At 41.9% G+C, this 27940-nt stretch overlaps 12 protein-coding genes across 12 annotated transcripts; 6 read left to right on the top strand and 6 right to left on the bottom strand.

The window, feature by feature from the left end:
- Positions 1-16: 16 nt before the first annotated feature.
- SJAG_05617 (hypothetical protein) lies at positions 17-490 on the top strand. Its single transcript, XM_011050742.1, has one exon. The coding sequence runs from the start codon at positions 109-111 to the stop codon at positions 376-378; it is 270 nt and encodes an 89-aa protein (XP_011049044.1). The 5' UTR covers positions 17-108; the 3' UTR covers positions 379-490.
- On the top strand, positions 479-1537 carry SJAG_01255 (fungal protein). The gene has a single exon (XM_002172473.2). It carries the CDS (start codon positions 749-751, stop codon positions 1187-1189), a length of 441 nt encoding a protein of 146 aa, XP_002172509.1. The 5' UTR covers positions 479-748; the 3' UTR covers positions 1190-1537.
- SJAG_01254 (adenylate cyclase) lies at positions 1500-7391 on the bottom strand. The gene has a single exon (XM_002172472.2). The coding sequence runs from the start codon at positions 6982-6984 to the stop codon at positions 1960-1962; it is 5025 nt and encodes a 1674-aa protein (XP_002172508.1). The 5' UTR covers positions 6985-7391; the 3' UTR covers positions 1500-1959.
- Positions 7392-7611: 220 nt separating this feature from the next.
- Positions 7612-13746, bottom strand: SJAG_01253 (N-end-recognizing protein Ubr1). The gene is made up of 2 exons (XM_002172471.2): positions 12477-13746; positions 7612-12418 (listed from the first exon to the last, which is right to left on the bottom strand). The coding sequence occupies exons 1-2, from the start codon at positions 13580-13582 to the stop codon at positions 7753-7755; spliced, it is 5772 nt and encodes a 1923-aa protein (XP_002172507.1). The 5' UTR covers positions 13583-13746; the 3' UTR covers positions 7612-7752.
- SJAG_01252 (mago binding protein) lies at positions 13700-14546 on the top strand. Its single transcript, XM_002172470.2, has 2 exons — positions 13700-13841; positions 14010-14546. Exons 1-2 carry the CDS (start codon positions 13783-13785, stop codon positions 14479-14481), a joined length of 531 nt encoding a protein of 176 aa, XP_002172506.1. The 5' UTR covers positions 13700-13782; the 3' UTR covers positions 14482-14546.
- Positions 14547-16610: 2064 nt separating this feature from the next.
- On the top strand, positions 16611-18140 carry SJAG_01251 (autophagy C terminal domain family protein). The gene has a single exon (XM_002172469.2). It carries the CDS (start codon positions 16881-16883, stop codon positions 17433-17435), a length of 555 nt encoding a protein of 184 aa, XP_002172505.1. The 5' UTR covers positions 16611-16880; the 3' UTR covers positions 17436-18140.
- On the bottom strand, positions 17622-18053 carry SJAG_01250 (rRNA processing protein Fyv7; the record flags this gene model as incomplete). Its single annotated transcript, XM_002172468.1, has 1 exon — positions 17622-18053. One exon carries the CDS (start codon positions 18051-18053, stop codon positions 17622-17624), a length of 432 nt encoding a protein of 143 aa, XP_002172504.1.
- On the top strand, positions 18074-22564 carry SJAG_01249 (translation regulator). The gene has a single exon (XM_002172467.2). It carries the CDS (start codon positions 18402-18404, stop codon positions 21168-21170), a length of 2769 nt encoding a protein of 922 aa, XP_002172503.1. The 5' UTR covers positions 18074-18401; the 3' UTR covers positions 21171-22564.
- Positions 21180-21952, bottom strand: SJAG_01248 (D-Tyr-tRNA deacylase; the record flags this gene model as incomplete). The annotated part of the gene is made up of 7 exons (XM_002172466.2): positions 21180-21255; positions 21300-21303; positions 21353-21496; positions 21566-21688; positions 21746-21774; positions 21824-21857; positions 21910-21952. 7 exons carry the CDS (start codon positions 21950-21952, stop codon positions 21180-21182), a joined length of 453 nt encoding a protein of 150 aa, XP_002172502.2.
- On the bottom strand, positions 22045-23698 carry SJAG_01247 (hypothetical protein). Its single transcript, XM_002172465.2, has 2 exons — positions 23001-23698; positions 22045-22925 (listed from the first exon to the last, which is right to left on the bottom strand). Exons 1-2 carry the CDS (start codon positions 23442-23444, stop codon positions 22584-22586), a joined length of 786 nt encoding a protein of 261 aa, XP_002172501.2. The 5' UTR covers positions 23445-23698; the 3' UTR covers positions 22045-22583.
- A 610-nt stretch (positions 23699-24308) lies between these two features.
- Positions 24309-25128, top strand: SJAG_01246 (cyclophilin family peptidyl-prolyl cis-trans isomerase Cyp2). The gene is made up of 2 exons (XM_002172464.2): positions 24309-24492; positions 24581-25128. The coding sequence occupies exons 1-2, from the start codon at positions 24465-24467 to the stop codon at positions 25045-25047; spliced, it is 495 nt and encodes a 164-aa protein (XP_002172500.1). The 5' UTR covers positions 24309-24464; the 3' UTR covers positions 25048-25128.
- On the bottom strand, positions 24404-27038 carry SJAG_01245 (cAMP-dependent protein kinase regulatory subunit Cgs1). Its single transcript, XM_002172463.2, has 2 exons — positions 26650-27038; positions 24404-26458 (listed from the first exon to the last, which is right to left on the bottom strand). The coding sequence occupies exons 1-2, from the start codon at positions 26804-26806 to the stop codon at positions 25365-25367; spliced, it is 1251 nt and encodes a 416-aa protein (XP_002172499.1). The 5' UTR covers positions 26807-27038; the 3' UTR covers positions 24404-25364.
- Positions 27039-27940: the final 902 nt, after the last annotated feature.

The following is a 27940-nucleotide window of genomic DNA, read 5'->3' as shown; positions in this document are numbered from 1 at the left end:
TGCGCCGAGTGTATCGGAAGAATTATGGCTCATTGGCGGTGCTAGAGATATCTTCAGAATTCAAGTCAACATGTGAAGTGTTTCCTCGTTGTTTTGGCGCCCTCTTTGATGACGGCAGAACTGGTTTGTGGCTCCTCCGTCGGATTTCGAACGAATGCCGACCGGAAACAGTGGTTCCCTCAGATGGCATCATTTTTCGCAAACGATGACGTAAATCGTTCCTATGGCTCATCTTCTTCGCTACCATGGCTGGGTGTGGGGGCTTTTCTCTGCCACGTGGATTGGAATCAATTGGCCATAGGGCGTGTTTTTTTGGCAAGGCGTGTATTCGAAGTCCCCGCGGGTCGTAGTCGCGTTCTGAAAATTGTCTCTCGCTAGGAAGGCGCAATTCTCACAGGGTCCCTCGCTAAAACATCTCGATGCTTTTCGACCCAGGGAGGCTGTAGGTGGGGCAAGAATTTTTCTGGAATCGGCTGATGAAGGAATACGCACGGCCAAGGAGATGCGCATGCACTATCAAGGAGGAATTCACTGTGGCTCCCAAGCAGCATAAATAGCGACGGCTGTCTCCACTCGACCGCTACCAACAGAAATTCAGCGAAGAAGTCGTCGGCCGCACGTTTATAATTGTCGTTACCGCCGTCTTAACTTGACAGTTGCCGATACTCTTAAGAACCCTTAACGAAATCACAGGGTCGTCGTTGCTTCTTGGATATTTTAACCGTTAAGCACTCTCTATTCAACTAAAATGGCGTTCGGAAAGAAGAAGTCAAAGGACAAGTTGCCCAAAAAGATCAGAAGCACTTCCGTGCAATTGGGTACGCCAGCAAATCCGTCTGTTGCCATTACCGAGCCTGAACCCTACGAGCAAGCGGTCTCCTCTGATCGCCCGAAAAGCACTCATATCCCTAAAGACTATTACGGTCAAAAAATTGATGAGCCCGACGTGAACAACCCTACAAGATGGAAATTCGAGCGGCCGTTGGACACGGTTCGCGCATGGCATAAGCTGATTGACGTGGATTCTCATCCAATGTCGCAAAGGAGCATTCGTCCTGAAAGCTCGCACTATCGACCGACTGTTCAGTCGTTCCGACCAATCTCATTTGTCGGTGTCGGTAGCAGCGACCTGACGCATGCTACTAGCGGTTCCTCCGGCAGCAATGTTGATGTCTCCATGGAGCAATAAGTTCTGCTTGTCCATAAATGGCTGACTTTCATTTCCTTAAAATTCTTTTTGGCATCCGTACATGGAGTGGATATCTGGTTATCCTCCCCGTTATGTTGTATGGTTCTTGCTTTGACTGTTTCACTTTTCTCTCTTCAGCATTCTTTTTATTCTCCAACTCGCTCCACTCTTTCGTACAGTGTTATTATTTCTTTCACTCTGTTAACGCGGCGCTTCCAGCAGCTAGCTCCATTGCTCTAGCAATTGACATGACGCCGACTGTTTGCTTGATTCCTTCCACGTGTGCTTGTGCACCTCGCAAGTCTTCAATGTTTTCTCTTCCTTTCTGTTTTTGTTTATTATGATGAATTTTATGGATTTATTTACAAGATATTTACATGGGATGGTCGTCAAAGAGGGTTGGTTTGTTGGCAAGGGGGTTTGTACGGGTGTGGTAAATGTAGATTACTAGCTAGGAGTTGTGTGCACTCGCGTTGCTTGGAAGAATGGGGTGCGATGCGGGAGGTGAATGGATGTACGTGCGCGATTGATAGACATGAGGAAGAGTTTTGACTTTGTGGATGATTAGATTGGAAGATTACCCAAAAAACGGAGAGCCCTTAAGGGAGGCCTCAATCAATGAAGGAGATAGAACGAATATAACAACAGGCGGATAAGTAAGACTGAATAAAAATGCCAATGAGAACTTGTAATAATAGCAACAGAAACAAAGAGTATGCTTGATGGGAAAACGCGAGAAAGAATAATGCAGCTCAACGGAGCATTGGGAGCTAAATGTTTCGTAACATCTTACGCAGACAGTAAATTGTGTTTTCGATCCGAAGAGTAAGACGATAAAGCATGGCAAATTCCTCACCAATTGTCTCTGGAGCAGCAAGACCAATTGAACATTCTGGCGCTTCGGGGTAGCCGTGAAGTAGTGCTGCCGAATCCTCGAGACGTTCACAAAGTTCAAGCAAATGCTGGTACAAAGAATTATCGAAGATGCCGGCGGGAAAGCGAAGGTTTGGATCGCTAAACGTTTCACCGCGCAGAGATGAAACTGACCGTCTACGGTAGTCTTCACTTACGGATCGTGATTCGCTTAGCCGACCGATAATTGGACGAAGACTATTGCTTCGACTTCGAGGTCGGTTCACTATTCCCTTATCAAACGATGTCTGGACGCCTGAACTAGATTTCTTCAAAATGCGCTCCAATCGTCCTTCGAGTGCCAGTGGATATATTAGGGAAATGCGTTCAGGGTTTTCTAAACCTTTCAGCTTGTATTCGCCCATGTAATGAACCACATAACCCATTTGTTTCAGAGATCGAAGTTCCATCTCCGTCTCGTACGAGCGTTCTGAAGGTGCGTTTTCACTATCAAGCTGTTGAAGGGCATTGACAACATCATTAGAAATGGCAATTTGTCCACCATCAGCAACTGCAACAATGCGAGCAGTACGGTTCACCATTGGTCCGTAATAATCCATACGGCGTGTGATAGGATCCATTTCACTAACTGTGACACCCCAATTAACGCCAATACGCACACTTAGTCCCCGATACAGTGGTTCATTCCGCTCACCGAGAATTTCTCTTCCGTGAATTGACTCGACAATCTCTTTCGGCCAGTCGGCTGAAAGAAGCTGTAATTGTACAGAGAAACACCAAAGAAGAGCAGCAGGAACGGTTTGAAAACATACCATAAAAGCATCACCTTCGGTTTTCACCTCGTACCCTCCTGTAGCTCTGAGCTGGCGTCTCATGATAGTATTGTGTGTTTTGATGGCAGATCGCATAGCAACTGGATGTCGCTCCCAAAGCTGAGTTGAGTTTTTTATATCTGTAAATACCATAGCGATGCACCCTCGAGGAGGTGATACTTCCTTACTTAATCTCGCTAACGCAGAGTCATCAGGCAAATTATGAAGCGCCTGTAAGTTTAACGCCGCTTCTTCTTCTTCCTTCATAGTACCACGTTCACCGAGTTTTGGGATTACCGGTGTTTGAGTCCCGAAACGACGTTTCAGGTCAATCACCACGACGGTAAATGGTTCTTTTGAATTATAGGCCAAAGCAAAATCGCGAACCTTGGATGCAGAAAGCATTGGAGAGCGATAATTTGAACGAACGATATCAATAAGCGCATGTGTGGAAAGGACTTTCCAAAGATTACTGTTTGCAAGTACGATAAAGTCATTCAGTTCTGAGAGATTTTCGACCGTTATGAAGGGATCACTAATTACAAAGGGAACTTGTGAAAGGTAACCAACGCCTCTGGTCACTTCGTATTTTCTAATGAATTCCACGTTACTTGAAGAACCTTGACCTTGATCGATAACGCGCCGGATCTCCATTGGATCATTAGAGCTGTGCGGTTTACTGATTGCAGTGGGTTCAGAATCAGTTCGTTTTGATATGATGGCTTCTGCAGTTCCAGCATTTGCGATAAAAGCACGAGTATCACGAAGATACACTAGGATGACGCTGCAGCCATAGTCCACGCATGATTTGTCGAAGAAATATCCTTTCTTTACATACCTCTTGGGACCCTGGTCGATCTCACCGCCTTTTGAATGTAAATCGTCATAAAACGCGAGCGCTAACAGTTTATTGAGATTTAAAAATGCATTCTTTATAGCCCGAAAAATCCACTCGGTAGAAGAATAGTGATTAGATAACTCTTCAGCAAGACATTGAGGCAAGTTATCATAAACGAACCGTAATACTTTTGCCGCAGATTCAGTGGGTGAGCCACTGTCCAACACACAGTACAGGGAAGACATGGGTCCTAAAAACTCTTTAATAACAAGTTCCACGGATGATAAAGCGTCCATATTGGTTCCAAAGCTGTCACAGACACCGTAGCTTAGTAATTTGTCTTCCGTATTGCCAGTCCTAACAATGCGATTAAGAATGTCGGTAGTGCTAGTAAAAACATTTTCTTCAATGTCTAGGAGCGAGAGCACGCGTATCTTGTTTAGAACGTTTATGAGTTCCTTCCGTTGATGTTCCCGACGCCTTTTGAACGGTGCAAGCCACGGGTTGCCCGAAAGATTAAAATACCGAAGTTTTGTATACACACGAGTAGTCGAAGCTTGGGTGTCTCTTCCAACATTAACCGTTTGAAGGTTATTATTGCTTAAATCTAAAGCCAACAAACTCGGAAACGGTGTATCTTCAAAAATCATTTGTGTAAGTCTATTTGAATTCACGTAAAGTAATTCCAAATTCAATCTTTGAAGTTCCACAATAGGTAGCTTTGAAAGCCTATTACCGGAAATGTAAAATCGCTGTAAATTTGAAAGCTTCTCGGCAAATCCCTTAGGAATTTCCGTTATATAGTTGTAAGACAGATTTAGCAATCGTAAATGCTTAAACTTTCTCAGTGTCGCAAAACAAGTGTCACTTAAACGGTTATCAACAAGCAATAACTCTCTCACAGGGGGGATGGAGTGTTGATCGAAATCAGAACCCGAAAGGGAACGGCCTGAAAGCGTTCGAACCAAGCGTAGTCGGTGAACAGCACGTTCCGTCGGTTTCGGCGCAGGAAGCAGAATCTGCTCCAATATGTTCGATGAAAGATTTACCTCTGTAAGGGACGGAATCATCCAAATTTCTTCCGGGACATGTTTCAAATTATTAGAATGCAAGTCGAGCAATTCGAGATGCTTTAATTTTCCAATATCCGGAGAGATTTCGCTAATCTCACAATTGGTACATAATAAACGCTTTAAGTTTATCATCTCTGAGAAGACGCCTGGCAAGGCATTAAAATGATTGTAACTAAGGTTAAGATACTCCAACTGAGACCAGCATTGAATAGTAGAGGGATTAATTGTCACGATTTTTCCGTAGGAAAGGTCCAAATAGCGTAAAGGCGTTGTTTCAGATGTCGGAACATCGAATATTGTCATAGGACAATGAGACAAGTCTAACCGGACAGCATTTGACAGACTTGATTCATGCTGAGAAATTGGATTTCCACTTGCAAAAATTTGCTTTAAACGTGAACATCCACTTAACGAAGATATATCGCTGATCTTGTTGTTTCTCAGGTCAATTGTTTCTAATTTATTAAGGGAGCCAAACTCTTCAGGTAAAACACCATACACCGAATTGAATTGAAAGTAAAAAGTCTTCAATTCTTTTAACCGCTTAATCTCGGGTGGGATGTATAACAAGTAATTATAAGACATATCAAGATGTTGAAGAGTTGTAATCTCAACAAGACTTATAGGAACTGTCGTAAAATTATTAAAAGAGAGGTCCAGATATGTTAGACGAGACAGATATAAAAGAGGGTAGGGAAGGAAGAAAAGCTTATTACTGGAACAGTACAGTTTTCTAAGATTAGTGGCCTTTGTTTCTGCAAGTAGTTCCGGATTCACTTCATATAGGTCATTTAAAGATATATTTAGGACCTTAAGTTTTTTTAATGAAACAATGCTTTTTCCTTCCGGGAGCCGCATATTTCCTGACAGATTTAGTACTTCCAAGTTTGTACAAGCTTCCAAAAAGTCGTTTGGAATTTTAAGTGATAGATTATCGGCGACATTGAGTTTTCGAATCTCTGCAGCATGCCGATGTAACTTTACAGGTAAAACCTCAAGATTTAAGCCAGAAACATCAATGTTTTCGTAAGAAGTAAAACGTGGAACTTTTTTGCCAAGAGATGCTCCAATGTCCATTGTAGTAAACACGAATCGAGCAATTCCAAAATCATCATTCGTTTCAGGCGAGTCCCTATAATTAAAATCATAACCAAAATCCTTTAAGAAGTTTTTGTATATGTAACAGGGTCGTTCGTCAGGCAACAAAATGCGTTCACGATTAAAGAAGACTAAGAGCAAATAGTAAGGAGCTGGATAAGGAAGGAAAAAGCGTTGAGCGACGATTCTAATAACCTCATGCGCACGAATGTTCATCGGACACGTAAAGGAAACGACTGATTTGTCTGCACGATATATACGCAACTGAAACGGTTGTGTATCTTCGGGCTCCTTAGGCTTAGTATAGACGTGCGGCGTAAATTCGTGACTTTGATCATAAGGTTTAATTGTTCCCCAGCTCTCTGGCGGCTCCCAATACTCGTCCGAAGGAATGTTTTCAGCGGTTGTGTGGTTGTGATTTGGAATACTCATAAGATTTTTTAGACTATCCGTATCACCGAGAAGAGAATCAGTTCCAAGAGAACTATCGTCGTATGAACCTCGCCCATGAATCCCAGAGAGATCGGATGCATCGCCATACACCCAATTAGATGTAGGTGTTTGAGAACCATCTGTTTGAGCAGGAGTTGATGTGCCTTCTGAAAATAATTTTTGTGCCTCTCTATCACTGTATTCACCTTGCCTGTCTGGCTCACTTGTCTCTATTTCCTCCGTACTAGAGCTACTGTCCATGGGAATGTTGTGATCAAATGACAAGTTTTTGAATGAAAAGCCATTGGCTGAGTGTTCAGAAACAGGACTCTTCCCTAAAGATGAAGACGAAGCAAATGAGGACTGTCGACTGAAGTCACTACTCTGTTTTCCAGTAGGTGAAACGGCACGTGGACTTCGAGAATAAAAGTAGTCATCACTGTCATTGTCATGGGAAGATGCCGGCACACGACCTTGAGAAACTGAGTTTTTCACAGATTTCGGAGTGGTAAGAGGAGAAAAGGCCTCGTAATTTGGCGAAAGATCACTGTATGATTTTCCGAAAAATCCTGAAGGATTCATATGTTCGTCTCCGGATTCATCTTCGCTGTCAGAGACATCCAGCCAAGGAATTCCGGTTTTAAAACTGCTGGACGGAGGCGAAAACATTGATAATACTTAATTACATATAATATCGCCAAGAGAACTTCAATTATACAAGTAAAAATGGTCTCGCCTGAGATGTCGAGACACGAATAATGTTTTTAAGGGGAAGTTTGTGGGGAAATCAACATAAAAACAGTACAAATGCCTGCAATTTTGTTCAAAAGTTTTCCTAGTAGTTCATGGTTAAAGAACTCAAGGTGTCGGCTGGCCCTGAGAGGAGAATGACGACGGCGTTCCGACCTAGGCTGTTATGATGCTTATTCGGAGATGAGTCCTCGGTCACCACCACCACCACTAAACAAACAGTAATAGAAGTTGTAGTGTAAAATAGTGGTAGTAAAAAGAAGTGACACCCCGTTCGTGAAAGAATGGCAAAAGGTCACCAAATGCGAGTTATGCTAAGAATGTTGTAACACTCTCAAAATCAACGACAATTTGAATAAGATTTAGTGATTTTAGAGTTTAAACTCTTCGTTTTATAATCATCTTTCTTTAGTAAGAAATTGGTCAGTTTTTGTTTCTAAGCTTACAATTCTATACTGTCTTTATGTGTACATGAACAGGTTAAATTTACCATACCGTAGATATTAAAAAATGCAATAGGCAATGCAGTATATAATAAGAATAACGTTCCATTCACAATGTCTACATCTTAACTTCTGAAAACAATTCATTATTAGTATTAATTTAGTATTGTCATTTTTTGGAAACATAGTATCTGAAATATTTTTCTTGTAAGTCTATTACTACATGCTTGATGAAAGTCTAATTTTACAAAGTCTCCCATCCGCCTATGTCAACTTGCAAGTCGAGTCGACGTGCAATGTAAGAGGAAACTCCACCTTGAATCCAAACATTGCGAACAAATGCATCATACCGGTCTTGTCGCAGGAATTGCGATCGTCCTCTTCGTAAACCCAGATCGGCTTCGCCATATAAATCAGTAAAGGGTGCTGCAGCGAAACTACCGGTGGGTGGGTTTAAGAATAGTATACAACAGCGCTTAACGATGAAATAAATGCCAATGTTAGAAGCACATTGCTGGAGGTGAAGACTACACTCGCCAACACCATTGAATGAACAGCAGTGACTTTGGAAACAAAGCACTTGACCACAAAACAAACAGATTGCCGGTTCTAAAGGTTCAGTTTGACATTTGCTGCAGGTTCGTCCTAACAACAACTCAAACAGCAAATCTTGTTCTCGTGGCAGCGGAACTAACTCATAAATCGACGGAGTATATACGCGTGAATACTCTCGATAAGGGCTGTTCGCTATGTGAGATTGGCACCAATGTTCAATTAACTTCCATTCTGTCAAGCTTTCCTTCTGTAACAAAGTGTTACAGTTTCCGGTGACCGTAGGAAGATCGAGGGCTTTTGTAATTCGATCCATTTCCGACTTATCAAGGTCCTCAGCAGGAAATGTATCGAAATGTATACCATAGCGAACGTACCATAGTAGGGCACACTTGCGCAAAAATACAAGCGCAAACTTCTCAGTCAAATCCAGAAGCATGGAGAGAAAAGACGCATTGTTCAATTCCGGACAGTCCTCTGGACTCTGATTCATTCTTTCAGATGTACATACATATCGCCATATATAGTACACTAGATGCTTAAATCCAAGAAGGGCTTGGGGCGTGCGAACGGGATAATTTCGTGGCACAGGACATTTTTTGAGAGTATCAAGTTGTTTTAGTAGGAACCAAATTGTCTTCACAGTATCTGCAAGATAATAGCACTTCGTAAGCGTGATAAATGATTCTTCATGAATCAGAAACCCTGAAACACTTGCTTCAGCGAATTCTGTGAAAATATCTTTTGACAAGAGCGTATCATACTTTGCGCCTTGATTAGGAACTTGGGTGGAAAAGAAACCAGGGACTGAAGCACCAAAAAGCCGGTAGTGTTGTCCAGCAACTAAAGTGGCATATTCAGAGGAAGTCCCAGATAAACCATTCCGAAAGTCGTTCATTGAAAGAGCAGCATATGTCATAACGGTTACAGATAAAACTCGCAGAAAAACTAATTGGCTAGGAGTCAAGACTTCAAACCACAACATGGTTTGAGATTTATCTACACCATTTGTTCCGCGTTGAGACACTTCAGTGCAAGCAAGTGTGTAAGAATACAATTCCAAAACATTCACAAGCTTGCCATTTGCAATTATGAATCCATCAGTGTATACTGTAAGATTTAAATCAAGAACATCTTCGAGTCGTCTGTAAAGTTCATAAACGCCTTCAGTAACATAAACGTATTCATAATTCTTATGCGTTTCAAGAAAAGATGAAACGGAAGATTCACTTCCACAAGAACTAAGTTCCACACGTAAGGTGTCTGTTCTGGATGCTATACGGTTTTCCTGCGGTAAGGTAAAAGAAGACACATACTGTTCTTTCAATGTATTTCGGAGACGCTGCTGCAAAACGTCGATTGAGAATAAAGACAAGCAACAATCCGAACTAAACAAATCGTCAGTTTGCAGGGAGTCGCGTTCTAAATAAACACGATTCGTAATCCAGTCCCTTATTGCATCTGGTCCAGTGCACTCACTCAGGCGCTTTTCCTTATGAGGTTTTGACATCAACAGGAATATAGAATTACAGAGCGATTTGCAAAGTGGACACAGAAATTCCTTCATGCTCAAATTGTGAGGATGATTGCGGTAAGGATTAGCTCGAGTGGTCATATTAACAGTTGAAACGTAGGTCTTAAAACAATTTGTATGCATGTAGTGACCACAACTTGTAACCTGAAGGCCTTTTCTTAAGCAATCCGAAGGGAAACCTTTCAAGCAATCATCGTCTAATTCTTCAATGGGCAAAGTGTCCATCTTTTTCTTCTTCATGCCAGCAACGCCAAAAGGCCTTGAGGAAACCTTTCGGTCTAAACTAGAAGGTAGCTCCAACAATTCAGATAGGTATGAAACATTATCGCCAGGAAGATATCTCAACAATGAATTGCGCTGAACGTAAACCAATATACCGTACGAATTTTTGTCTTTTAATTCCTCCTGGCATAATAGACACGTATCACTGGGGGGCGTCAAAAATAAATCGGCATTCTCATCCAAGCTTTCATTTTCATCATTATCATTAATGTCCATATTAGAGTCGTAATCATTAAAATCGGCATTATTCTCCAAAAACTGTTTTTGTTGTTGTCGAAATTGTTCAAGAATCCGTGCCTTTCTCTCCCTAGCGCGCTTAAGTTTTTCTTCCTTCTCTTGATTTTCTTTGCACGAAATATCCAAGGAAACTTCTGGTATTGAAGCCGCAACACTATCAGAAAAACACATTTCAAATTCTGCAGAAAGGCGTTTCTGAAGGAGTTGCAAAATTCCAATAATTCGCGGGCGAGAAAACGCAAATAGTTTGTGGCTTTTTAACTGAGCAAGGATAGTCAAAAGTGAAACCTCCGGCTTGGAACAATACAAACGAAGACCATTTGGCACGGAGAACTTTTTTACGCACACACTACGACTGAAATCGAAAGGTTCCGAAGTTTCGTGCGACAATGCCAGTAAGATAGCATGTAAACTAATATTTACAAGGCCTTCAAACTTACACTGATCAGTGGGAAACAAGTATGCATACACTAATGCGTGCCATATAGTTTGCAAGTACGAATTGCACATCACAATTCGCGTAGTTAGTGGAGTGGCATAACTATGTGAATACAACTCGTAGACAACATTATTCTCATCCAAAAACTGTTGCTTCCCATATTTCCTTCTTAGAATACACTCAGCTTCCTCACGTTGATTTCGTGAAAAGTGAATATTGTAGGGATCAACAAAATCTAAGCATTCACTTTTGATAGTGAATAAGCCAGTATCATTGAGACCCTCCGGTGGCTTGAAGTCAGCTACGGTATGAAGTACTTCCTCAAACTCGGTTCTCTCTAGCAAGTGTTCTGAAACGCGTTTTACAATCTCCGAGTACGATAGCGGTCCAAAACATAATATGTGAATAAGGTCATACTTAATACAGTTGGAAGCAGACCAGTTCTCAAGCCCAACAACATTTGACACCAGGCTAATTATTAAAAGCAGAAAATCTTCGAACATTGAAGTAAGCTGAGTTAGGTCATAGTGCTTGTGTTCATTAAAATAGTTCCCTGTCATTTGGTCCGTCAATTGGAAAGCCTTCACCAACCGTTCAAAAACGGAATCAGTATTACCGTAGACCATTGCAACTTGTATTAATAATACATCCATAGCGAAGGTGTAGCCGTGAAAGCTTAAATCTCGATAATGATGTGCCTGATCGCGTAGTGTTGTACCATTACGAACCCAAAGTTTAGCCCGCATTTGGCTTAGCCAAGTGCACACCCGTATAGGATGTTCAATGACGGCAAGCAACTGTTCGTCAGACCAGAGCTTCTGAGTATCTTTTCTTCCAACATAGTTGGAAAGGAGAGTGCTGAGCAACCAGTGTAAGGGGTGATGAAATGAAACGCACTGGCTTGCAACATCATAGTCAACAAGTGTTTTTTCACCGCTTGCTGTAGAAGTATAAACAGAAAGATTCTCTTTATGATTCCAAGAGCCATTATGGAATTTAGGGCGCAAGATAACATCAAACAATAACTGTATAGCAGCAGCCAAGGATCCTGTGTCGAGACCAACATAAACATTACCAATGTAGCGACAAAGTTTAGCAATCTGTAAACTCACATTCAAAACGTACATCCAGGAATCATTTTCCCATTCAACATGTTGAGTAATGGCTCGTACATACGGACACATGCCTTGAAACAAGTACAGAAAAGAAATATACTGCTTTAAATAACGGAAATCTACGCGCATGATCTCTTGAACACTTTCAATTCCCAGCAGGAATTGAATGTGATGGAAGACGTGGAAGTACCTCCGTGAATGAAAGGCTGCAGAGTCCGTCCGAATCATTGCGTTTTCGTCCACAAAATTTGGTTTTTGTTCATTTTTATCCGTGAAAAATGTGTAAAGGGCTGAGTTCACAGTTGTCAAAAAATCGTATTTTGCTACGAGTTGCTTAGCAATTTGTGGGATGGTGAATATTTGCACGGAGAAGAATATGACAGAGTGCTCCGGCTCCCGATCCAGAAGAAGAAAAGATTCGGCGAGTTGCCGGTACAATACGGCAATTCGTATACCCATGAACTCACGAAAATTAGGCTGCCATACCAGATGGCCAAGGTACATTTCCTGCAATTTATAGCGTAAACTCTTCCAAAGTTTTAAATCGTACAAAAATAAATAGTCCATCTTTGTCGATTCGGCAAAAGAAGGAGCAGCAACTTCGTTGACACAGGGGGCCCAGCATGAACGACTGTAGCTTGCAGAACTGGATTGAGAAGATTGACTAAGACGGGATGGAGTTGTATCTGTGTCAGTCTCATCCAAAGATGATAAAGGATTAGTGATGATGGCATGCTGTAAAGTCTGGGTTCTTAGGATTGTTAGTTAGTATGTTACTGATAAAAGATGTGTTAATATAAAGTACATACACATTTTGTAGTCCACAAGTCCACGGCCTCCGTAAAGTTGAACATAGTATCAAGCGTAAGTAGTTACGATCACCAAATGTATGGCTGTCTGCCAGATCATCGAGCCAATGAATAATTACTCCACATGCTTCTTCACGAAACAAATCCCGGGTGGAACGAATTGAGACGGCCAAATTAATTTGAGATAAGCACTGAGCCATAACAAGTAGGTCATTTATATTATGACTGGTAGCAACGACAGCACGACCGGTTGTATTAATGACATCCGCCATTTGCATGCCGAATTTGTTATTTGGTGCCTCGATAGCCGTCGTTATTTGTTCATAAAACTGTTTAAATGAATGTTTTTCATCATTCCACAACACCAGTGAAAATGTAGTACATGGTTCATCCGGCATACCATACTGACTTTCAAGAAAACGAGAGGAGACTTCGTTTTGCAAAACCTCATTTACACTGGATAGACGCTTCAATTTTTCAGGGCTGCAAGAAATAACATCAATAATAAAATTAATGGCGCATGCGAAGGTTTCCGCTATTCCCAGTTGTAAAACTGTTGGGATTAGCTCTGGATGGGAACAGGAATCCAAAGGCTCTTGTGCTTGAGCATGAATTTCGCATTGATAGTCTTGCTTCCAGGCTTCTGCATTACCACAATCACAGCATCCTCCACTTCCAGTGCTAATAGAAAAAGATGTCTCGTGTTTTTTGTGAGCACTCGCTCGAAAACAGCGCACACACAGCGCGGAATTGCTGTCAAGACTACAGTTCTTACAGCGGAAGATAACTTCGCCTTTACGAAACACATGTCCACAAACGGGTTTCGCGCGTCCTCTTTTGTATTCATCACCGTCAACAGAACCCTGAGCCTTTCTAAGACTAAACGTGCCTGTGATAATTGGTTTTTTGTCTAGAAAGTATGGAGTCCAAAAAGATTCATCATAACATAGCAATGCAGAGTATAGTTCCTTCAACAAAGCAATTTTACTGTCTTCCGTCCATACAAACTCATTTTTATAGGCCTGTGTTTGCAGGAAATGTAGCAATCGTTTCCGAAGCTGAATTTTTTTCGCCTGCAGACATTCGCCTTCAGAAAAACTCTGCATGAGGAAAATCAGCACAGACAATGAAATAACACACAGCGATAACGTTCAAATAATGTTCCCGACTTGTCAATGAACGTGTGTATGTTGTTTTCTAGTGCGGTGCGATCAGGAGTATTGGTTAGAAGAGGGGCGGCGTTTAGGTGAAAGGACAACACGAAACAGCTGCCTTCATAGTTCAATACAAACGCAAGACAGCAGCAATGGAGGAGGGTACTGAAGTTCAGAGTGGAAAAAAGGAAGCTGGAAAGTCGCTCTCAGGGTATGTGTGTTTATAGGAAAGGAATGTGAAATATGCTATTAGTACGGAAACACCGTGTGTGCCATAGCAGTTTGCATTCTCCATAAGGGTTAAAATGCTATCCGCACCAAGATAAAAAAGACTCTTAAAGAAATATTAAAGATGAATACTTATTTAACCAATATTTAGGGCTGTTATAGTTGATGGAGAAAAAGTAATTCCTTCAAGCAAGCGAAATGATGGAACTCTTCGCAAAGAGCGGAAAGTACGGCCAGGCTACACGGCACCGGAAGACATTGTTCGCTATCGACCAAGGGATCCAAACCGGTCTGGTCGAAACGCTTTTGCCTTTTTGGAACAGCAACTACGAGGACTGTCATTAAGCAATGGGTCCGCAAAGCGAGCGGAAGGTGAATTAAAAACAAAAGATGATGCCACTAAAAGCAAGAAATCCGAAGGCGAACGAAGAAACAGAAATGATCATGAAATCTCAAAATCTCAAAAAGTCGGTACGGTAGCTGATAGTCCCGCAACAGAAAAGTTGCGGGACTCTGCAAAGCAATCTCAAACTGAAAAAGGTTCTGCTAGAGTGTATGTTCCTCCTCATAGGCGGAGTCGTTTAGCAAATTCTTTCGATCGTGTTAATAAAAAAGAAGTTTAATTTATAGAAAAAACAAATTCGTGCACAAGAAATATGAAGAATTGTATGGCCTGGAAAAGAATGCATTTTGACAACTTTGAATTTGCGTTGCTATGCTATTACTACAGCGATTAAGGATTTAGTGCATGGCCAATCAGAAATAGAAGCGATTATTGAAATGTGCCTAGACGACATTATCGAATGCGAAAAAAGTAATCAATTGATTGTTAAAGTATTTATTAAATATTCTTACTATGATAACGGCCTCTATTGTCGTAATTTTCTACAGTAGATTTGTTGTTATTAAAATCTATAAGTAAGACCGTCTTCTTTCTTTCAATACTATAACTTCTACGATATTAGCAGAATTGACTCGTAGTTGCACATTTATCATTTGACCATTGTAAGACTGATTTGTTCTTTCCACGCATTCAATGGTATTGCGCTTCTAAAAACGCACAATTTTTATCAACCTTTGGCATAGTGCATGAATAAGGAATTGGTTTCATCTGTTAATGTCACGGTTTAATGGCTGGATATCTTTGGTTAAAGGGATTGCTTTTCATCTAGTCTTCAAACAGTGATGAAAATCGCTCAATAGTTCCATTATGCTTCACTTAACTGAACTTAAAAAGTATAATGTGAGAATAAGAAGTATGATAAGTCAATTGTTGAGCAAGTGTTTACATTAATTACTTAAAGGATAGTATAGAATATCAATTATACAGAAGTTCCAGGCTTCATAGAATTTGCCATTAACAGAACTGCTTATAAAGAGACATCGTAATTGATATTTCAGTTTAATTAGGCGAAGGCTAGCCGTTAAAATAGTTGCTTGGCTCCATGACTGTTTACCTTTATGTTGAATGACTCAGGAATGAATTCAATATCATCCTACAACACGTTGCGTTAATCTGTTCGTAAATTCGTGTAGGTTGTCAACAGTATATGCTTTTTGCGAACTCGCTGTCAATGCAAGGCGATTAAGTGACCGCTATATGGAATCTGCTAAGTGTCAGCTTTAGTTTGTTTTTCCATTTAATTACCATTAGCCTTTCAAGTTTTATCTTAATCTCTGTTTTCAGTACTAGGCTTATTAAACATCAGTTATGAGATAGGAATACTTTCAATTTTGTTAACTGAGTAAAATTACTACAAATAATGTCTTATTTGTTTTTACTATATTATATATGCATGCGTATTCTAAGTATCAATGGAACTATAATATCGAAATATAATAAATCAATTACAAATCAATATCCGTAGGCAACTACTGTCAATCATGTTAAGTTTATCGTGATCAACAACTGCAATTATATGAAGTTAAAAGAGTTTATTGACTACAAATCATTTAATTAATACTTTGAGATAAATTTGACAGGCACTAATTTTGTATTTATTTTACACAAAACTTTGAAGAAGAAATTATACTAGCTATAAGGGGACATTTAATTTTGCTTTTTTGGTTTTATCGCAGATTCGGTATCCGTCTAATGTTCAACAAAATAAATTTTACTGAGTATTAATCCATAAGAAAGGAAATAACATGTAATGCGCCGTTATTTCCAGTAATTGTCTGGTTTAAAGAGACGTTGCCTCCATTCAACCCTACATGTTTTTCTTGTTGAATAGCTGGTGTGTCTTATATCAAGCTTTTTTTGAAAGTTGCGAACGTGCCAAAGCAATTAGAAACACTTGATTGTGTTCCTTCCTTTTATCTTGCTTGTTAATTGATTTAAAAAATATATGCCTTTATTCACCGAATTGTACAATGAAACTAAATTACAAATGCAATATTAAAGAGTACGGCATGGTAGAGAGCATTCTCTTGCTGGACCGTTCATGTAAGGGTTGATAGTAAAGATTGTTGAACAGCCTCATATCTAACGGACTTTCAACATATAAAATAGATAATGTTAAAACATTGGCTGTTTTAAGGAAATTTATGCTTCATGTATTTTTCGTCCGTATTGATAGTGTTACTTACTAAGGTAAATTGAGTGTATCAATTGAACTCAGCCCTTATTTTATAAGCAGTAACAGTCAGTTTCCCTTAACAAGTTATCACGCACAGCACATTCTGACTAATTTTTATGATTTGAGCAGTAGTGATTTCAAAAATTTACAACCATTTACTAAAACTCATTCCTTGACATTATGTCCGACCCGTACGCATCGATCAACCGTCCAAGAAATGGTTCATAACTACTTTAAACGACCTATAAGCTCAAATGTTGTTAAAAGCACATGAGCGTTTAAATAGGTTACGCGAAAACTTGAAGCATAAGCAGTAACAATGGTGTAGCGATAAAACGGACACCTCAGAAATTTACGACTGAAATTCAATCTGTTGATGCATCATCTTTCTTTAAAACATAAGTAAAGCCATGCTCAATCGCCAATGAAACTTTTCCACAACAATGCTTCAATCATTTAACAAACAATTACAAAAGTTAGAACTACAGCTAAAACAGTGTAATTACGACTGCAAAATCGTGACTCAAAACGAATCAAATTCGTTGTACATTTCATGGCAATATTCGGACTTCCAAACATGTGTCGAAAAGGATGAGCAGTGTCTTGATGTTGTCCACAACCGTGCGCCTATTATTAATATTAGAGAATGGATTGTGTACTCAAAAACTTTTTTGGTCCCGGTACTGTACTTTCAAGTGTATTGTAATGGGCACTTTGTCAGCAAACTTGACGAGCTTGAACAACTCCTAAACTGTCACGATGAACATCTTCATGAGGCTGTAGGAATGGGGGACCATCCTATTGAATCCGGCATTTGCTGGTTTATTCATCCTTGCCAAACAAAGTCCTTTTTCGATAACTGGAGCTTAAGCATTAATGAAAGTCGCTATTTGGACACTTGGTTGTCCTATATTCAATGCAAATTTGCGTTTTTATGTGTCCCATTTTATGAATCGCGGCTTCATGCAACAAAACAACAATCCGAATTGCAAGGATAACTCATTCTTTAGCAGACTAGATCCGGACACAGTTGGAAGATGTAATTCACATTGCTTATAGCCCTATATCCAATGAAAAAAACTCAAATAATCATAACCACCTTGCTTGATATCCAGAAATAAACAAAAACGACACAATAATAAAGCACAGGGTAAAAAACGTTTGTGAAATAATAAAAAAAAAGCCTAATTGTCCTGAGTACGTTTGATTTTATCCAGTAGGTAACTCATTTGGTTTTTCATAACCGGCTGTCCACTTTTTGTCCGCTCCCGAAGCTTCTTCTTTTGCTTTTCTCTGTCTTCTTTTTTCTTTTGAATCTCCTCCTTCTTTCTCAATTTCTCAAGTCGTTCTTCCTCCCTTTTTTTTCTGGCTTCCTTTTGTTTGTCAAAAACGGCTTGAAGACCATTCTTATGGGTTGCTTTTTTTCTTTTCAATTGCTTATCGTCAACATGCTCATTTTTTATTGACTTATAAAAGGATTTTTTCACCTTGGCTTTAAAAATTAAGTCTTGTTTAATTTTTTTCTCCTTTCCTTTATAGGCATGAGCAGGCAAAGTTCTGAACTTAAATCCGCCCTTTTTTGTCTTCTTTTTGTCTGTAACTTTCGGCGTAGCCATCTTGAATAGTGCTTTGTACTGGGCGACACAATTCTGTGCTGGTAGAAGGTACTGACCAGCTTGCCGCTAAATCTGTTTAAAAGTTTTAAAGCAACGACACCAATTCATTACATATATATTATTGAAGAGTCCGCAAGTGGTGTACTTGCTGTTAAAAAGCTTCCGAAAGACACTGTCTTCGTTCTTTCGTCGGTGAATCTGTGATTTAAGTCATTTTATACATCAACAGACCTGTTTTACCAATTTTAGGCGTTTAACGAATGCTTGAACAAGGCCTTAACTAATGGAATACATAAGCAGTAATTAGTATTGTGTATACATCCGGGACTCTGTAATTTTTTTTTATTAATGGCTTGTTTATTGCGCCGGCGATTTCTGGACTCTGGGACTTTTAATTTTGTAAATAACTTTCATTCAGTAGCCAATTCCGAAGCGCATTGGTTCCCTGCTTTGAGAAAACGTAGAAAGAAACTCAACAGCGATCATGCACACTTTACTGATGATAAGCTTGAACAAAGTTGGGCAACCTTGCGAAGCATCCCACCAAAAGCACACCCATCAAACCTCAAGTTTCAGGTGTCGCAAGCTTGGGATCGAACGTTGAGTTCAAAACATGATCCTCAATATGAGAAGGTTCATGAACAAAATTCTAATCCTATTTTGGATGCCGCTCTATATAAGGATGCGTTGATTAGGCGGACGGTACAGCCTGTCGATGAAAAAACGATTGATTCTATATACAAAAATTATCTTCGAGCGCTTCGTTCTACTCATTCTCTTAATCCAATCTCGCTGAATCAGTTATTACAAGACCTCCTTCGACTTGACGCACCAGAACATGCTCTTTTTCTTTTAATAGAAGCTGTACGTTTATATTTTCCACGAAAACAGTTTTACGACGCTTATAATGTTACGAATCCGTGGCACTCAATAATTCAATCTATTCTTGCCCGGCTCCCATCTCCTGAATCTACGATACAATCAATGACTTTAATGACTAATGACTTAAATATTGACACTGCTTTATTCCTACTATATTACGAATGCTTTCTGTTTCGGGCTTCTAATGGCGAACTGACTAAGGCTATTCAATTGTTTAAACTGATGAATCGTCTGAGGAACGGGAAGATATCTGATTCCCCAATTGTTTTAGCATTGCTTGCCGTGGATTGTGAACGGCCAAAACTTGCTTTACAGTACTACTCTCAGTATATTCGAAACAGTAAACTGAATCACGACAACCGAGTTGCTCAACTTCTCTTAAAAATATGTATCACAGCAGACGCCGAGACTGCTTGCCAATCATTATCCTTTTTACAGAAATGGATACTGGTAAACAGTTTCGAACCTTCTTACGAAAACCTGAGAATGTTTGCGTTCATATTATTAAAGTTCGGGTCAAAAACAAAACCGGATGATTTATTTAGGCGATATCAGATTACTTTTAAACGGTTTCGTACGCAACCCCTCGTACACGCCATTTTATCACTTTATTCTGAGTTCTGTGATTTTAGAAACACACTTAAGTGGTATCAAAAATTTGTATCAATAAGCCATAAACAGGATCTCTCATGCATCAAGTCACTGTTTTCTACTTCAGTTTCTCTTGATGCTGATTCATGGAACCGAGAGATGAGACGCTATCCATATGGAACAATAAAAGACGTTCTGGCGTTTAGTATAACAATGTCTTTATTTTGTCGTCGTGGAGATACTCAGATGATGGACGAAGTCTTTCATCATTTTGTCTCTCACGATGTAGTGCCAAATGAACACATATTAGGTATCTATCTAAAAGGCAGCTTGGTCTCACCGACCCGAGCCAAGTTTGACCAAGTGTTGCAGCTCTTGGATTATTACAATATTGTACCAAGCGTGACTACGCTAACAGTTATTCTTGACGCTTCTTTAAAATACGGTGACGAACATCTGTATAATGAAACCTTACAAAGACTGGAGGTCGCGGGGAGTTACAATTCACCATATGTCTACACTATACGAATGCATCATTTTGTGAAAGTCAGAGAATATGTTAAATGTCTCGAATTATTCTCAGAAATCAACAACCCCAATACCCATCACTATACAATCGCAATCTGTTGTCTTGTACGATTAAAGCAATTCCATAAAATCCCGGAACTTCAAAGGAAAATGGAAGAACAAAACGTTCCTTTAAGTGTAGTAACCGTCATTATGCTGATTTGGGCATACAGCAAGGAAGGGCTTAACGGTATTCAAAAAGCGCGGGATTTACTCCAACGCACACTGCAACATCGCAGCTTTTTCATTTCTATAAATACCCCTATGCCTGAATTTGCTTTACCCGCTGGTCTTTATGCTCCCATTGTAAAGACTCTTGTTAGTAACGAACAATTCACAGAAGCAAAAGCAATATTTGCAGATTATCTGTCTCAACTTGAAAAGAAGACTGTGTCGACACCGGATCTCCCACTCTTTGAATCTGTTATTCAGTTATTTTCCGAGACGGCTGAAGACGAACTCGTACAGCAATTTTGGGAACGAGCAGTGCAAGTTACTATGCAACGCTTTGGCAGATTTCGACTTTCGCGAAACAGTAACAAAATCCAAACAATTCCTTTCATCACTGATGGCTGCAGTTCAATGCTGAATTCCACTTCTCTCGTTTACTTTACTCATTTAGCTAGCCGGAGAAAGTTTCCTCAGATAGAGATGACTTGGAAGAATTTAGAAGATCGCGGTTTCCGTATGGATTCGTTATTATGGAACAAGCGAGTTTTATGGAATCTTGAAGGTGATTTATTAGATACTGCATTGTTTAATGCCAGCAAATATTTGGCAATCGTTCAAGACGACTCTGGAAAACATGAATTCTCTACAAACGATGTCCTGACCTCTTTCATTAACAATCAATTCTATCACTCTACCGCTAAAACCCTACAAGACAAACTTTTTGCTTCGCTAGAACGAGGTTACATGTATTGCGCGGACGGCAGTATCACCAACACAGTTCACTTTCTAAAGAGTCATTTAAAGATTATAAAGGAATTGCTTAAATACTTAGAGGACGTGAACCCCACTGGAAAACACGTACTACGCGTTCTTTCCGAGGCAGACAAACATTCTTGGTCAACCTGATGCGACCGTCTATTCATTTGTGTCCAATAGTATGGTAGTAGGCCCAGAATTGACGAGTTGAACCTGCATCATTGCTCCAAATACGCTTAATGTAAGTTAGCGAACCAGATTTTTGCAAAGCTTTCATACCCATCTGTTTTATGTTAGAAGTTGATACAACCATTTTGATTAAGTAATCTTACCCTTGACCTTGTCGGCGCCCAATGAATTACGAAGTCGCTCCAAAACTTGCTGATAAAGAACTTGGGCATCTTCGCCCTTCATGCTTCGGTGAAAGTCGGGTTTCGTACCCTTCTTTGTTTGAGCATACAGAGTAAATTGGGAAACTTTAATAATGTATCAGACACCAATGACAATTTTAAACCTGAAAGTATTTGAGCATACTCATTACTTACCACTGAGAATCTCTCCTTTGATATCCTCAACACTCTTCTTCCACATGTTGCCTTGTTCATCTTCAAACAGTCTTAACTTTGTGATCTTTTTCGTCAAGCGTTCCACATCTTCAATCGTGTCCTCTTAATTCAGTTAACCCGAGTCTGACATATATTTGTTGCAAGTTGGCATTTCCATACCTCTTGAAATACCGACGAGAACGCAAAGCCTGAGTAAGATTCGTTAGTTCACCCGCTCTAAAGTACAAAAATCCATACCCTTTAGCAATAGAGGATACGACTTCCGAATTTACTGTAAGACAAACAAGTTAGTAAATATTCAATCCCTCTACGAACGGACTCACCAGTTACGCTGGCATTGGTAACTCGTTGAATGACAGCCTTCATTATTCAAAACTTTCTGTCAGGTATACCCGCGTTAGAGTTAAAGGAATCGTGAATAAAAAATATCCCAAAATCGTTCCGTTAAAATGGCCCTGCTACAACGCAAATTCAAATTCAACTTCATCAGAATTATCAATCAATTTCTATTTACAATTAACGAAGAACAACTGCTCTTCACCTATCTATTTAAAAAAAGCAAAAATAGATTTGTATTACTCAATCCTAGAGCCAACAAAGGCAAAACCGCTTCATATACGACAATCACTAATTTAGCTAGGATGTTCAATGTAGACGTTCTCGAGTATGCCAGAATAATTGAATTAAAGGCGCTACCAACACATGACCAAGGAGCACATAAGTCGAGAAAGAGGAGATACTGGAGGAGAAGACGAGCAAGCTCTTCATATTATTCGAAAACGTTTCCATACTATCCTCATATGCAGGAAACCGAGGATAAAAAAAAGACCAGAAGAACTCGCGCCATTGTTTAATAAACTTACAGAAACTCGAGTGTGGGGAAATAATCAGCATGAGAGATTCACAAGAGTAAAGAATCTAAGACGGGAGCCTGTAAAAACCGCAGGAACCATTCATAATAAGCCATGTAACGGGAAATTCTCATATGCGTGTATGCTTAGTCAAAGATCTTGGCAAAGAAAGCCTTGATCCGCTTGAAGATACCCTTCTTGTGCTTACGAGGAGTGGCCTCGGCATCAGTAGCGGCGGCACCCTCCTCAGTAGTAGCAGCGGCAGCAGGAGCAGCCTCACCCTCAGCAGCGGCCTCACCTTCAGCGGCAGGAGCAGCTTCAGTAGCAGCTTCAGTAGCAGCCTCAGCGGGAGCGGCAGACTCAGTTGTAGTAGCGGCAGCAGCAGGGGCAGGAGCGGCCTCGGCGGGAGCAGCTTCAGTGACAGGGGTAGCTTCGGTGGCAGGGGCAGCCTCAGCGGGAGCAGGAGTAGCTTCAACAGGAGCAGCAGCCTCAGTCTTAGCGGGAGTAGCGGCAGCAGCAGGGGCAGGAGTGGCCTCAGCGGCAGCCTTTACGGGAGCAGCAGCCTCAGTCTTAGCGGGAGCAGCAGCAGCAGCAGGAGCGGCCTCGGCAACAACAGCCTCAACCTTCTTCTCCTTAGGGGCAGCCTCAGTCTTAGCCTCAGTAGCAACAGCGGCGGCAGCGTCACTAGCAGCAGCCTTTGCGTCAGCAACAACAGCCTTGACGTCGTCCAAGACGACCGACTCGCGCTTCAGGGTAACGGTCTCAGTGACACCAGCAGCTCCAGCGACAGGAACGTCGGCAACGACTTCTTGAGTGATAACGGGGACTTCAGCAACCTTGGCAGCCTCAGCAGCAGGAGCGGCAGCCTCAACGGGAGCGGCAGCCTCAGCAACAGGAGCAGGGGCAGGGGAAGGAGCAGAGGCGGTCACAGTCTCAGTGGTCGTCGTGGTTGTGGGCTCGACAGAGGCAGCGGGAGCATCGGAAACGGGGGCGTCAGTAGCAGACATTGTGTATAAATTAAAGGGGAAAAAGAACTTAGTGAGAAAAAGGAAGAATTACCTAAAATTCGTAAAATCCGTCAAACTCGGGGTTTTGAAACGGAGAAAAAAAGAGGATATGGTATTAAGCAATGACAAACACAATTCCAGAGAAATCAATCCCAAGAATCAAAGGTAAGAGGCAGAATTAGGCCTTGCACTTATCTGTGTAGTGTGTGTATGTGGTTGGGAGAGGGTAGCTTATGTATTGCAGTGGGCGCAGCAATGGACAGAAACAATTCCTGAACTTGCGAATTGCATCACCATCTGTGACGTAATACAGTTTCTAATCATCCAATGAAAAAGGAGGGGCTTAAGGGATAAAAAGGCAACACGCGAGCCCAAGCTCGTTTAAGCGACTGCGAGGGCACGCGACGAATATAAGTTGCATATAGCATCGTGAACCGAAAGCGTTTTTCCTTTAGACATTACTTGGTTAGTGCGCTGCCCTCGCGCCATCAGAACAAGCGCCGATCTCCTTTCCCGGCTACAAGATTCGCCTCCCTCTCTTGCTATCGGTGTCAATAAGACTGTAACAAAGAAAATCGGCTGCACGCAACGATTTGGCGCTCCACCAATCAAATGCTGTCGATAGTCTCCCTTAAGTTCTTCAAACATGCACTCGCGCAATCACGTGCATCGGATTAATACTCTTCACGTGCCATGCTCCTAAAGCGCTGACAAATTCTGGTCGTTTAAAGTGGTGCGGGGTAGCCGGGGATATAATAATCTTAGAGCTTTAAATTTTCGAAGCGAGAAGAGCGAGAAACATGATTGGGTTGAACGAGAGCAAAGCCCCCAAGGAGTCGACTTTAGCGTTGATCGTATTCTAACCACCAAATATTCGCCCCATCGAGAACATCCCCGTATCCCCATCGCCGACATCAGCAGTACACGACGAACACCGCAAGCTTCCTTCCTTACTCCCGCTAACGAGAGCCCCACGAACCACCGCTATTACCACCACCACCACCATCGCTATTAACAAAAATGTCCAAGGTGTTTTTCCAGTGTGTCGGTAAGTCCGTCGTCTCTCCACCGGAACACACGACGTTGTTACTCTTATCCCGATAAAACAACCACTGACAATGTTTTCATAAACGTAGCTAACGGCAAGCCTCTGGGCAAAATCGTTTTCAAGTTGTTTGATGAGTCGGTGCCAAAGACCACCAAGAACTTCCGCGCCCTGTGCACGGGGGAAAAAGGCTTTGGCTATGCAGGCTCCACGTTCCATCGTATCATCCCCGACTTCATGATCCAAGGCGGTGACTTCACCAACCACAATGGAACCGGTGGAAAGTCCATTTACGGAAAGTACTTCCCCGACGAGAACTTCAAGCACAAGCACGACCGTGTTGGCTTGTTGTCCATGGCTAACGCCGGCCGAAACACCAATGGCTCCCAATTTTTCATTACAACCACCATTTGCGACTGGCTCGATGGCAAGCACGTCGTCTTCGGCGAGGTTGAAGAGGGCATGGACGTCGTCCGCGCCATCGAGTCCCTGGGCTCCCCTAGTGGTCAGCCTCAGTGCAAGGTCGAGATCGAAAAGTGCGGTGAAGTGAAGCAGTAAGTAGGCTAGACAGGCACTCTGTAGTATCAATGAATCGAGGAGGAACCCGAGGTTTGCAGCTCTCGGTTCTCTTTCCCTTCCATCAAAGACAGTTGATTTCAAATCATAAAGGCGGATGGATGCGAATGATACAAGACTCGCGGCTATGCAATACGCCCTCTGCCGTCTTTAATTACCCGCAACCCTGCTTTCTTAAACTAGCAAAAGTCATATTCAAACACAATTGAAGGCCTCTCTTTGAAGGGCACCTTGGGCTGCGGCGACCTTCGCATGAAGGCTTTTCGAGTATGTTTGCATCATTCAGCAACAAACATTATCTACTCTTGAACCATTATGCGTGCGGCATTAGATCTCGCCTCCGACTCTTCTGCCCGAGGTTGGTGCCGCATTGTATCGATGACGTTGCCCAAGAGTCTATTGAACGCAGCCTTGTCAAACGTGGCCAATTTGAGGCGGGTTCGAGCACGAACAGTAGCGTTCCGGACGGTTTTGTAAATAAGAGCAAGCTCGCCAAAATACTCGCCCTTAGTCAGAATAGCGATGACGCCTTGGCCTTCTTTGATCACCTCGGCTTCGCCAGACTCGATAAGGTAAAAGTTCTCACCTTCGTCGCCCTGACGCACAACGATGCTGCCTTCGGGGTAAACTACCGTTTGTAGAGCATCGGCAATCTTTTGACGTTCGTAGTTGCTCAGTTTTGAAAGGATAGGCACGTCCTCAAGCAGACTCTCGTACATTTTTCGTTGGCGATAGGCATTTTCAAGGACAATACGACGGAAAGTGATGCGGTCAAGGGCCCACAGCACACAGTCGGGCGTTTTGGAGACGACACTGGCGGCGCGAGGGGCATTGTACATGAGAGCCAACTCGCCAAAGTACTCACCGGGCTGGATTGTAGCCACCAACGGGCCATATCCTGTAGCCAGAACCTCTTGCGGCGTGATGTTCGGTTCCTCGCGCTTATATACATTGAACTCACCCTTGGCGACAATGTAAAAGTAATCACCGACATCGCTCTGCACAATGACAGGCGTCCCGGCTTCCTTAACATGCTTTTCAGTCATCTGGTTCAGTACCTCAGTGTAGTGCTCCTCATCAAGGTTCTTAAACAAGAAATTTTTGTTGATGGCGCGCTTCATACTCGCGATTTCAGCGTCACTTTTTTTCGCATACTTTGTCCGGCTAGGCAGCTGGGAGAAATACATAGGGTTCACTGACTCGGTTGATACGGACTGCCGCCGAAGGAGATTGTAGTTCTCGGGATACTTCACCTGCAGCTCCTTAAGTGCGTCCTTTTCCGAAGGCAAAAGATTGTTTGCATTTGCTTGTTGTATAGAAATATCACGTACCCGATTTGGTAGAATCTCATCTGGGCCTGCCGCTGCTAACGGCCCAATGTTGACTTCATCTTCTACAAATGAATTAGCAAGAAACCTACATAAACAGAACACAAGGCAGGTGCCACGAAGAAACTTGGGAGAATGAGTTCAAAGCTGCAAGCAGTGCATTGCTGCGCATTTCGAACACTGTCGACTTCGACAGCTATTCACTGCCTCCAATCTCCCGCAATTGCCTGTCTTTCCTCCTGTCTTTTGCACTTACGTTCCATTGCATCCTTTGACGCGCTATTGTTGCCGTTCTGGTCTCTCTGAGCAAGTTTTCTTCTGAAAAAGTCTGCACAAAAATTCAGTAAGTCGGCGGGTTGTGTAGTTTGCACAGCAAAACGTAGTTCATCCACGAGTCCTTCAAATTGATCCATATAGTTAATTTCGTCGTCCAATTGTTCCGTATAATGTAATTGTTACTATTTCAAGCATGCAGTCGCAGCCGTATTTAGACACACAAAGTAAGTTCCAAAGCCACCAGAGAAATTATCGCAAATTGTTGTTGGTACAGTGAAATCCCTCACGACCAAGCACACGATCTGATCCTAAAAAGCAAGTGAAAGCCTGTTCTTTCTGTTTTCCGTTAGAAACCCTGTAATCCGGTGCTGGAGAAAGATCGTTCGACTGGTTGGCAAAGGTTAAATATATACCAGCGCAAGCCCTAAGGTTTAGCAAGTCTGGGTTGCAAAGCCATGACATCACTTTCTTCATGTGTTAAGCCATGCGTCACAAAGCATCCAGCTTCGACGAGAGTCAACGAGAGTTGGCGAATAAGAATCAGAGCTTTAGAAGCGCGATCCAATCGGTTCAAAGGCACCCCGGATTCAGGAGCTGCATACCCCACACGGAGAACGCGATCAGCTCGAACCGATGATAATTTGACATCACTGTCAGGGTGGAAGGGAACAGATCAGCCAATCAGCAGTCGATCGCGCGCTCCTATGTCATCTGCAAGCGATCACGCCCTTCTCCACAAAGCGGGATGTGTGGAGAACCCCGTGTCCCACTAAATGACGCAACCGAGAAGAATCGAAGCGTAAACCCTAGAAGGGTCTGGTGGAGCAGACATGTGGTAGTAGTAGTAGTAGTAGAAGGAGTAGAGGAGTAGCTGACTGGACATCATCACGCCCACAGGGACCCGGACATAAAGACGCAGACACGTTTCAATGTTTACGACCACTAACGGATCCACGCGACTAACAAGCACAATTGCAGGTCCAAACCTCGGGACTTGTCCGATCCCGACTCTTGACAGCTCGGCAATTCGGTTCAGAACGTCGTCTCATAAACACGCTTACGGAGCCATATTGGCGTTTGGTATTCGGATTCGGAGATTGTTTTGTTTCGTCGTCGTTGTACGAGATATCGTAATGTGACACCCGAGTTCGTGTCGTTCCCACTACTGTTAGCACCACCACATTCGCTGCAGCCACTCTTCAATGGCGTGAAATTACACGTGTGTTTGTGTTTGTGGGGTACGGAGCTCCCCATGTTACGTCAAGCCTTCA

This window comes from Schizosaccharomyces japonicus (genome assembly GCF_000149845.2).
Source record: "Schizosaccharomyces japonicus yFS275 unplaced genomic scaffold supercont5.3, whole genome shotgun sequence".
Taxonomy (NCBI): domain Eukaryota; kingdom Fungi; phylum Ascomycota; class Schizosaccharomycetes; order Schizosaccharomycetales; family Schizosaccharomycetaceae; genus Schizosaccharomyces; species Schizosaccharomyces japonicus.
The sequence above is the reverse complement of the archived record's forward strand: the minus strand, read 5'-3'. Positions and strand labels throughout refer to the sequence as shown.

Coding starts and splice junctions, on each gene's coding strand:
- SJAG_01254 (XM_002172472.2), bottom strand. CDS start 6,984: ATGTTTTCGCCTCCGTCCAGCAGTTTTAAAACCGGAATTCCTTGGCTG.
- SJAG_01255 (XM_002172473.2), top strand. CDS start 749: ATGGCGTTCGGAAAGAAGAAGTCAAAGGACAAGTTGCCCAAAAAGATC.
- SJAG_01246 (XM_002172464.2), top strand. CDS start 24,465: ATGTCCAAGGTGTTTTTCCAGTGTGTCG. Junction 24,493..24,580: donor GGTGTTTTTCCAGTGTGTCG/GTAAGTCCGTCG, acceptor TCATAAACGTAG/CTAACGGCAAGCCTCTGGGC.
- SJAG_01247 (XM_002172465.2), bottom strand. CDS start 23,444: ATGTCTGCTACTGACGCCCCCGTTTCCGATGCTCCCGCTGCCTCTGTC. Junction 22,926..23,000: donor CTGCTCCCGCTAAGACTGAG/GCTGCTGCTCCC, acceptor GCTAAGACTGAG/GCTGCTGCTCCTGTTGAAGC.
- SJAG_01251 (XM_002172469.2), top strand. CDS start 16,881: ATGCTTCAATCATTTAACAAACAATTACAAAAGTTAGAACTACAGCTA.
- SJAG_05617 (XM_011050742.1), top strand. CDS start 109: ATGACGGCAGAACTGGTTTGTGGCTCCTCCGTCGGATTTCGAACGAAT.
- SJAG_01249 (XM_002172467.2), top strand. CDS start 18,402: ATGGCTTGTTTATTGCGCCGGCGATTTCTGGACTCTGGGACTTTTAAT.
- SJAG_01245 (XM_002172463.2), bottom strand. CDS start 26,806: ATGGATCAATTTGAAGGACTCGTGGATGAACTACGTTTTGCTGTGCAA. Junction 26,459..26,649: donor GTCAAAGGATGCAATGGAAC/GTAAGTGCAAAA, acceptor ATTCATTTGTAG/AAGATGAAGTCAACATTGGG.
- SJAG_01252 (XM_002172470.2), top strand. CDS start 13,783: ATGGAGGAGGGTACTGAAGTTCAGAGTGGAAAAAAGGAAGCTGGAAAG. Junction 13,842..14,009: donor GCTGGAAAGTCGCTCTCAGG/GTATGTGTGTTT, acceptor ACCAATATTTAG/GGCTGTTATAGTTGATGGAG.
- SJAG_01253 (XM_002172471.2), bottom strand. CDS start 13,582: ATGCAGAGTTTTTCTGAAGGCGAATGTCTGCAGGCGAAAAAAATTCAG. Junction 12,419..12,476: donor ACTTGTGGACTACAAAATGT/GTATGTACTTTA, acceptor AACAATCCTAAG/AACCCAGACTTTACAGCATG.